Source organism: Peromyscus leucopus, chromosome 23 (genome assembly GCF_004664715.2).
Source record: "Peromyscus leucopus breed LL Stock chromosome 23, UCI_PerLeu_2.1, whole genome shotgun sequence".
NCBI lineage: Eukaryota > Metazoa > Chordata > Mammalia > Rodentia > Cricetidae > Peromyscus > Peromyscus leucopus.
In genome coordinates this window covers 20,842,677-20,853,030 of record NC_051082.1, presented here as the reverse complement: position 1 = coordinate 20,853,030, position 10,354 = coordinate 20,842,677, and the positions used below count along the sequence as shown (strand labels likewise).

General features: G+C 43.4%; 1 protein-coding gene across 1 annotated transcript; it reads left to right on the top strand.

The window, feature by feature from the left end:
* The first annotated feature begins 843 nt into the window (after window positions 1-843).
* On the top strand, window positions 844-8,943 carry LOC114693680 (zinc finger protein 11). The gene is given in 4 exon segments (XM_037198272.1): window positions 844-1,941; window positions 1,943-2,009; window positions 2,850-2,945; window positions 5,286-8,943. Coding segments are annotated over 4 exon segments (2,256 nt in total). The 5' UTR covers window positions 844-1,821; the 3' UTR covers window positions 7,259-8,943.
* The last annotated feature ends 1,411 nt before the right edge of the window (window positions 8,944-10,354 follow it).

Below are 10,354 nucleotides of genomic sequence, written 5' to 3'. Positions count from 1 at the left end.
GCTATGTTATGCTTGGGTGACCAGTAGCCTCAACTTCAGGTGAGCGTCAACACTGAAGGTGTGCCCCAAATAGCTATGCGGCTGCCACAGGTCACTGTGGGTGGCAGGAAGAAGAGATGGCTTTTAAAGCTATTAAGACACGATCCAAATGATTTCTTCTGACATCTCTTGGGCCTTCTCCAAGTTTCTCTGGGGTGGTTGTGGGGTATGGGAACTTCTCTCAAGAAAGAATACTGAAAATGAATGAGCAGCATTTGCCGGATACTCAAGATTTGCTCACTGCTGTCTCAATCCACGGCTTTTGACGGAGACAGTCCCGGGGTGTGTGTATTCATCCCTTTTTACTACAGTCTGGAACTCCGGTCACTTCTCTGCCAAATCCACCAAAGTTAGCCAGCGTCCAGCTGGTGAACTCACTTTTCAGCATTGTGTTGACTTCTGTGTATTTGCTTTTCTATATAAACTTTAGAGTCTTTTGTCCCAAAGTTTAAATTTTTTAAAATTACCTTTCATTTGTATCTGCTTGTGTGTGCTCACATGTGTGTGCGCGTTGGTGTGTATACATGGGGTTGTGTGTGTGTGTGTGTGTGTGTGTGTGTGTGTGTACTTAAGCATGCTTGTGGAGGTTGGAGGACCACTTGTGGGAGTTAGTTCTCTCTTTCTTCCTTGTGGGTCCAGAGGATGGAACTCAAATAGTTTTTGTTTTTTTTTTTTTTGGTTTTTTTTGAGACAGGGTTTTTCTATGTAGCTTTATGCCTTTCCTGGATCTCGCTCAGTAGACCAGGCTGGCCTCGAACTCACAGAGATCCTCCTGGCTCTGCCTCCCGAGTGCTGGGATTAAAGGCGTGCCCCACCACCGCCCGGGCGGAACTCAAATTCTTAAGCATGGCCAAAAGTGCCTTTACCCTCTGTAGGGAGCACTAACCACTGAGCTTTTTCTCCGGCTCTAACAGTATCGCTTGCTAATCAGAACACAGTGCTCTGGTTAGGTGGTTGTGGTTTTGGTTTTGTCAATGTGGCACAAACTAGGGTCGTCAGAGAAGAAGGAACCTCAGTTAAGAAAATGCCACCATCAGATTGGCCCATAGGCAAGCATGTGGGCCATTTTCTTGATTGTTATGGGGTAGGTGCTGTCCCTGTATACTTTCATGTCACGTGTGTTGTACTGTCCCTTCTCTCTTAAGGCCCCACCCCTTTCAGTGGCCCCTGTCTAGCTTCCTGACCTCCACAAACACCCCAGGCGAAGTGTACAGATGTGAAAATTCAAAGCTAGGATAGTAAACTAGAGAGAACGTGTGGCATTCATCTTTCTGGACCTCAGTATAATTTGTCTCCATTTCATCTATCTCCGTGCACATTTCATTTTTCTTTACAGCTGAATAAATACCACTGTGTATATGCATCCCATTTTCACTGTCCACTCTTGAGTTGATGGACATCTAGGCTGATTGCATTTTCTAGCCATTAGGCTAGAGAGCCATGGCCATAGATGAGCAAGCATCTCCGTAGTAGAATATGGCGCCCTCTGGGTTTATGCTGGGACATGTGGTGGTCTATTTGTGGCTGTTTGAGAAACCTCCACACTGACTTCCATAGTGGCTGTACCGGTTGACACTCCCACCGACAGTGACTAGGTCCTTTCTCCACGTGCTCATTATCATTTGTTTTCTTGATGATACCCATTCTGTGGTGAGATGGAGTCTCGAAGTATTAAATTTGCATCTCCTTCATGGCTAAGGAACATTGAACCATTTTAAAAGTATTTATTGGCCATTTGGAGTTCTTTGGAGAACTCGGTTCAGTTCCTTAGCCCACCTTGCGATGGGGTTGTTTGTCTTCGTTCAGTTCAGTCCTTTGTGCTATCAACTTGTGTTTCAGGAGCGGTTGACATTTGAGGATGTGTCCATTGATTTCTCCCCAGAGAAGCGGGAATGCCTATACCCCGCCCGCTCGCTGGAATTTGTATAGGGATGTGATGTTGGAGCATTACAGGAACCTTGTCTCCCTGGGTGAGGATCTCTCCCCTACAGAATTCTTAACTCCTTCTCAACATCTGATTTCCCTTCTGTGTAGGCTTGTCTCGGGGGGCTTCTGGTTTGTATGAAGGCAGTTGACATTCCTACGCATAAGAGAAATACTTAGGGGCTTGATGGTCTAGAGAAAATCATTTTAATTGTATTTATGTTGAAATCTCCTTTCTTGAGGGAGTGTTTCGGCTTCACTCTAGATCAATGGTTCTCAACCTGTGGGTCTTGACCCCCAACAGGGGTTGCAGATCAGATACCCGGCATAGCAGACATTTGCATTCCAATTCATAAAATTACAGTTATGAAGTAGCAACAAAAATAGTTTTATCTTTGGGGGGGGGAGCTCACCACAGCATGAGGAACTGTATTAAAGGGTTGAAGCATTAGGGAGGTTGAGAACCACTGTTGTAGCTCAGTGGTAACGTCAGAAACTTGCTGGCATGAAGCATGGTGGCTGTATCTTAGAGTCCATTTGCTTTGAGTTGGTCACGTGTACAAGTGAAGTTTTGCATCTCCAAGTTGAAAATCCCTCACACATAATCTTTTTTTTTTTTCCTCTGTGTAGCCCTGGCTGTCCTGGAACTCACTCTGTAGACCAGGCTGGCCTTGAACTTGGAGATTTGCCTGCCTCTGCCTCCCAAGTGCTGGGATCAAAGGTGTACACCTCCACCACCTGGCAGACATATTCTAATGTATACGACAGGGAATAATCAGAGAAATAATTTCCTCAAAACTTCTTTTATATCTCTTCTTTTCTCCCAGCAAGAAATGTTATTATGAGACTCTTAACTGAACATGGTTCTCTATTTTGTAATTAAACAGGTCTTGCTGTGCGTAAACCTTACCTGATCTCATTGCTGGAGCAGAGAAAGGCGCCTTGGAATGTGAAGAGACACGAGTCAGGAACCATGTACCCAGGTAGGCGGGAATGACACAGGAGGAAGCCATGCTTTCAGATGTGGATTGGGAAGCCCTGTTTCAATGGAGATGATTTTTCAGGAGCCTCTGGAGCTGGACTTACAGATTGTTGTGAGCTACCTGCCATGTGGTGCTGGGAACTGAACCCGGGTCCTCTGGGAGAGCTATGCATGCTTGAAGCTGTTGAACCATCTCTCCAGCCCCAGATGCATAACCTTTAAGTATATAAATAACAAATCAAAACAACGGTAACGTGAAACCTATCAACTGTTCCTATTTCTGTGGACTGGGACCATCAGCTAATACACCATTGAACTATGTAGAGTCCATCAGAGTCATTCAAAAAGATTTTTGTTTTATGTTCTCTGTAGGGTTTTATTTTTATCTTTGCTGTCAGAAACACTTGCTCTTATTTCTGCTTAGGACTCCTTGGGCTTGGGCTGGAGGGAAGTCTGGTTGAGAGCGAGTCCTACTTTTGCAGAGGACCCAAATTTGGTTTCTGATTTTCAGGTTGGGTGGCTCCCAACTTCCCACAATCCAGGGCTCCATTGCCCCCTTCTGGCCTTTGCAGGCACTACCCTCAATTTGCACATACCTGTACACAAGCACATGCATACATAAAAAAAAATCTTTAAAAAGAGATTCTGTGGTCTCCTCTTCTCTGGTTGGTTGTCTGAAGTAATAGCATCTTGTGGATAATGTAATGATTATTCAGGGTTAGGTGAAGTCTGCCCATCCTGACATACTGTCCAAAGAATACCTGTTATCTCCCGCACTGTGGAACAGGGAGGAACCTTCAGACACTTGAAAAATGTATTCATTTGTTCTTTTCTTTTCCTCTCCAAGAGAGCAGAATGATGTGGGAAGTTGTTTTTGTCTTGGGGTGTCAGGAGAGTGCTGTTTTCAGAAAAAAAGAGCTGTGATTGACGAGGAAAGTAACAGGCTTTTCAGTGTATACCTGTGGGGAAATGGAGAGTTTTTTCCGTTTGCTGTTCTGCTGTCTGGAGGACATGTCTGTTTGGCTTGGTATTGAGGTTAGATTCAGAAATAATTCACCTTAGTGTAGTTCCTGAGGTGATCTGTTATTTTGATTTCTTGCAGGTGTTTCTTCTCATTATACCCTAGACTCTTCACAAGAGCAGGGAGAAAAACCCAGTTATTACAAAATATGATAGGGAGAAGATGCAGAAATTATGACCTTGACAATTTGCATTAAAGTAAGATAGGAATGTAGCAAGCCTTCAAATATCAACAAACCCTACTTGACACCAAAATTTTCACACTAGAGCCAAACCCTCCAAATGCCAAAAATGTGGCAAAGGCTTCAATAATAGTTCAACTCTTAATTGACACCAGAGAGTTCATATAGGAGAGAAGCGCTACAAATATCAGTGAATGTGAAGGCTGGAAAGCATTTTACAGTCAGTCTGTGGCAACTGTGCACAACAGAAAACCCATTGCCAACTGAGATCAATGACCTACAGCATCTTAGAAAAAAATCACTGTTAAGAAACTGTATGATTAAACGTCCACATCATGGTTGGAAACAGCGTTCCTCTTAAATGAAATTTGGGGAATTCTTAAAATGCACCTGTTCCATGCTTTAATTAAGAACCTGAGGGGCTGGAGAGATGGCTCAGAGGTTAAGAGCACTGACCGCTCTTCCAGAGGTCCTGAGTTCAATTCCAAGCAACCACATGGTGGCTCACAACTGTCTGTAACAAGATCTGATGCACTCTTCTGGCCTGCGGGCATACATGCTGTATACATAATAAATAAATAAATCTTAAAAAAAAAAAAAAAGAACCTGAACAATTGAAATGTAGCTGGACTGAACTTTGAACCAAATATTCTCTTAGAAAAGAGACTTGAGAATGTAGAACACATTTTAAAGTGTGATTGTCTTTTAGAAGGACTCATTATTTTGTCCCTGGCAAATTTGTTTTCTCTGCACCAAAATACACAGCTCTAATGAATGTAGTAATTTGTTGTTGTTGGTAGTTTGTTGTTGTTTGTTTATTTTGAGACAAGGCTTCACACTGTGTAGGCCAGGCTATCCTGGCACTTGGTATGGAGCCCATGCTCACTTTGAACTTACCATGATCTTTCTGTTTCACCCTCCTGCGTGCTGAGCTTACAGGTGTGAGTTAACCACCCATCAATTCTTTTCTACGTCCAAATCCAGATACAGATACTTAGAGACTCCAGTATATGTGTATTGAAAATAGGAAGATCATTAATGAGGCTGGGAAATAACATATTGGAGAGAAAATGTTGTTAGTGTAATGAAATTCATAGTTTTAGCCATGGTTAAAATTGTATGTCTTCTTTTCTCCCCAGAAAATCTCTGTGACTGTAATGACTCTGCAAAAGCCTTGGATCAACACACAAAACTTACCACCCATCAATGTGTGCATAGTGAAGAGAAGCCATTCAAACAGGAAGAATGTGACGAAGCGTTGATTGATGATTCGGCTTCTGATGGGCGTCACAGGGTGCATAAAGGAGATTTGCCCTACAAATGTAAAGACTGCGGGAAAGCCTTTAAATACCGCTCAATCCTCTACCAACACCGCATAATCCATACTGCTGCAAGACCCTATAAATGCCAAGAGTGTGGGAAAACCTTCAAGAGAGGTAGAAACCTCACGCAACACCAGATGACTCATAAGAGAGCGAAACCCTACAAATGTAAAGAATGTGGCAAAGCCTTTCCTACACATGCTGTACTTACTCAACACCAAATAGTTCACACTGGAGAGAAGCCCTACAAATGTAAAGACTGTGGGAAAGCCTTTAAATATAATTCATCCCTGACTCAGCATGAGGTCATTCATACCGAAGCAAAACCCTACACATGTCAGGAATGTGGCAAAGCCTTCAAGAGAAGTCACTCCCTGAATCAGCATCAGCTCATTCATAAAGGAGAGAAACCACACAAGTGTAAAGAGTGTGGCAAGGGCTTCAGTAAACAGTCGTCTCTTACTCAACACCAAGTAATTCACACCGGAGAGAAACCCTATAAATGTAAAGAGTGTGGGAGAGCCTTCAGATACCAGTCAACCCTGACGCGCCACCAAGTCGTTCACACCGGGGCAAAGCCCTACAAGTGTGAAGAGTGCGGCAAAGCCTTCAACAACAGCTCCACGCTTAGCCGGCACCAGATCATCCACACGGGAGAGAAGCCCTACAAGTGTCAGGAGTGCGGCAGAGCCTTTTACTGTTCCTCCTTCTTGATCCAGCATATGAAAGTCCATTTTGAAGAGCTGCCCTATAGATGCAAAGAGTGTGGCAAACCCTTCAGACTCTCCTCACAGCTGATTCGACACCAGAGAATCCATACTGGAGAGGAGCCCTACCTATGTAAGGACTGTGGCAGAACCTTCAAATATCACTCGAACCTGACTCGACACCAAATACTTCACACTGGAGCAAAGCCTTACCAGTGTGAAGAGTGTGGCAAAGCCTTCAATAATAGCTCGACCCTTGCTCGACACCTGATCATCCACACGGGAGAGAGACCCTACACATGTCAGGAGTGCGGCAGGGCCTTTTACTGTTCCTCGTATTTGATCCAGCATATGAAAGTCCATTTTGAAGAGATGCCCTATAGATGCAAAGAGTGTGGTAAACCCTTCAAGTGTTCTTCACAGCTGATTCGACACCAGAGAATCCATAGCGGAGAGAAACCCTTCGTATGTAAGGAATGTGGCAAAGCCTTCAACTGTACCTCATACCTTACTAAGCATCAGAGAACCCATTCCGGAGAGAAACCCTACGTATGTAAAGAGTGTGGCAAAGCCTTTAATTGCTCTTCCTATCTTTCGAAACATCAGAGAATTCATATTGGAGAAAGACTCTATAAATGTAAAGAATGCGGCAAAGCTTATTACTTTTCTTCACAGCTTAACCGACATCAGAGAATCCATACTGGAGAGAAACCCTACATATGTAAAGAGTGCGGCAAGGCCTTCAACTGTTCTTCATATCTTAACAAGCATCTGAGAATCCATATTGTAGAAAAACCCTACGTATGCAAAGAGTGTGACAAAGCTTTTAGCTGTCCTTCATACCTTAAAAAACACCAGAGAATTCACTCTGGAGAGAAGTTTTACAAGTGCAAAGAGTGTGACAAAGCCTATTACTTCTCCTCACAGCTTAACCAGCACCAGAGAATTCACGCCAGAGAGAAACCCTATCGGTGTAAAGAGTGCGGCAAAGCCTTCATTTCTTCTTCCAGCCTGAAGCGGCACCAGGAAACCCATACGCTGGTGAAACCCAGCAGTGTGTCGAGTTTGGCAAAGCCTCAATAGTCACATATTTGTCACCAGGTATTTCATAAAGGGGGGAAACCCTAGACACGCAGTCCAAGACTTTAACAACTGCTGAAACTTTAGTTTTCACACCAAAAGGTGGTGTGCCATGAGGGAGACTCGACAAGTGTGAGGAGGTGGGGAAACCTTTCACAGGCGTGCAGTGGTTAGTCCATACTAAAAGGTCCGCGGTGGAGAACAGCTTACAGATATGCTAATGTGGCCCGGCCCCTGACCACAGCGCTTCCATATTGGACAGTAACAAATTCATGTCGGAAAGAGCACTGTCCTATGTGTAACCCTCAGAAGAGTCTGATACTATACCGTGAATCCCCTCATAAAATAACAAATTGAACAAAGCTTTCACTAATACCTCAAATCTTTTTTTTTTTAAGACAGCCCATACCTCAATAAATCTTGATGTACATAAAGAATTAGCACAGAACAGAAATCTTATGACTATGTAGTTTGTGGCAAAATTTTGATCTTCTGCTTATCATTAATGAAGTGGAAAGAGATACATCACGGGTGTCAGAGTTATTTGAACTCATCTCCGAAAACGTGGAATTTGTTATACATTCAAATATACTAAATAACTTCACTGTTAGAAACTACACAAGGCTCGGCCTTGTGACATTTTCGCAGAAGAATAAGGCTGCTTTCTGAGAAGTTTTGAACTGTTTTCTCCAGAGAGCATAAAGTGGATTTTGAAAAACTGTATATTCTGTATAAACTTTATTTTAGTACATACATGGAGTGGGTGGTTCTTCTTGTCTCTGATATGTATTGCTTGACATGTTAATTTGTTACAGAGAGTAGGTCACCATTTTGATCTACTCTTATGTACAGTAAGATCCTGTTGATCTTACTGTTATGTACATAACAGATCTTAGTAATATTTCGTTGAGGAATAGTGAATGACTGCTAATTCTTTTTTTATTTTATTAAATTTTCTATTCATTTTACATACCAACCACAGATCCTCCTCTCCTCCCTCCTCCTGCCCCCGATCCTTGTGCCCCAACCTACGTCTCCCACCTCCTTCAAGGCAAGGTCTCCCATGGGGAGTCAGCAGAGCCTGGCACATTCAGTTGAGGCAGGTCTAAGCCCCTCCTCCCTGCACCAGGGCTGGGAAAGGTGTATGACTGCTAATTCTTGTTCTCGGTGTCCTTATCCTTCAAATAGATGTATAGATTTGAAGATTTATTTGTATGTGATATTTTAATCCATCCTTTTTTCACTTACCCAGAAATTATGAGGGATGTGAAAGTATAATAAATTGTTCTAGCTTTCTGAATATTAAGTTTTTTATATTTTTTTTTGTCATATGGTTTTTATCCACACATCACCCCTTAGTTATACAAAGAACACAGAAATGTTGGTATTCATTTGTGTTGACTGCAACATACAACTAAGGAGTTGTTAGGAGTAAGACTACAGAAATACTGTATGTTCATGGATAATAATTAAGAACAAAAGGAAATTATAGAAACCAAAAGTATTTTTAAGGGAGTTGATCATTTATGGCAAGGTAGAAACCTTGTGTTTTGGGGAGTGGGCGGGTGAGAATAAATTCCATTTTATCTAAATGGAACTTATTTAAACACTTCATGGTTCTTTGTTTAGAATCGTTACTTCCTGGTTCTACTTCTCTTAGTCATAAAAGACATATGAATTGAAGTTTATGACTTTGTTTCTGTGACCATTTGTTGGTTGTGACTGTCTTCTGAGCCAACAACCAGAACTTCAGGAGTTCAGCTGTGCCTGCTTGCAAAGGATCATCGCAGCTGGGTTTGTTGACTGATCCCTCACAGGAGAAGGGTGCTCATGGGACCCTCATCTGACTTTACAGCACTCCAGACCATCTGTTGTGTGCAGTTTTGCCCTAATTGCATGTGGCCTTGGGGAAGGCCTAGGGCATATAGACCTGGGAAGAATGGAGGAGGAACTTCATCTATGTTGCTGTGGGAAAGCCATTGTAACTTCTGGGTAAAGACTTTTCTAGCACAGCCTTTTGGGTAGGGAGAAACACCCATGCCATAAATAACCCCTTACCTATTCTCTGTAAGTAAGCCCAATAAACTCTGGTTCTCCAGAGTGACCTTGGGTGGAACAGTACCTCTTATTGTTGTCGGGACTTTATGGGATGAGATAGATGTTTACATCCTCTCCCTGGGAAGGAATTTTAGCAACGCTTGGTGTAGCTGGCAGAATACGACAAAATTCAAAGATGCTTTTGGGAAGATTGATGTGTTATGCCTGATAGGAAGAATGAGACAACCAAAGTGAGTGTGTGTGTGTGTGTGTGTGTGTGTGTGTGTGTGTGTGTGTGTGTAGAAAATTTTAACATGGTGGTTTGCCTTTACAGGGCTGTGGGGGTAGTGGTGGGAGATGGATGATGCTGAGGGTGGTGAGACATGCAACCAAGGTGAGACGCCCAGGGCAGTAGCTGTCAGTGGGGGAAATTCCAGGATGGCGGTCTTCTTGTAGGTGGTACTGAGTGCTACTTGCCAGGTGGGCGGGGCCCTCCCTGGGGGTATGGAGAAGCTTTAAGAACAGTTGAAGGTTTTGAGTTGTATTGACTAGTCTATGTCAACTTGGTGCAAGCTACAGAGTCACCTGGGGAGAGGGAACCTCAGTTTAGAAAATGCCCCCAACCAGATTGGCCTGTGTATGTTTTCTTGATTGGTGATTGATGTGGGAGGAGCTAGAACAGTGGGCAGCGCCACCCCTGGGATGGTGGTCCTGGATGCTATAAGAAAGCAGGTTGAGTTCGAGGCTAGCCTGGTCTACAGAGAGAGTTCCAGGACAGTCAGGGCTACACAGAAAAACCTTGTCTTGAAAAAACAACAGCAACAATAACAAAACCCAAAAAGAAAGCAGGCTGAGCGGCTCATGGGGGATGCAAGCCAGTAAGCGGCTCCCCTCTATGGCCTCGGCTTCAGTGCCTTCATTGAGTTCCACCAATCTGCATAAATGATTGCTCTCAACCTTTCTGGTAGATTCTAGGAAGCTGCTTTCTATTGCTGTTTGCTGCTTTCGGCAAATGATACACATGCATCATCTGTGTCAGGGGCTTTGGAGAGTACATCACTT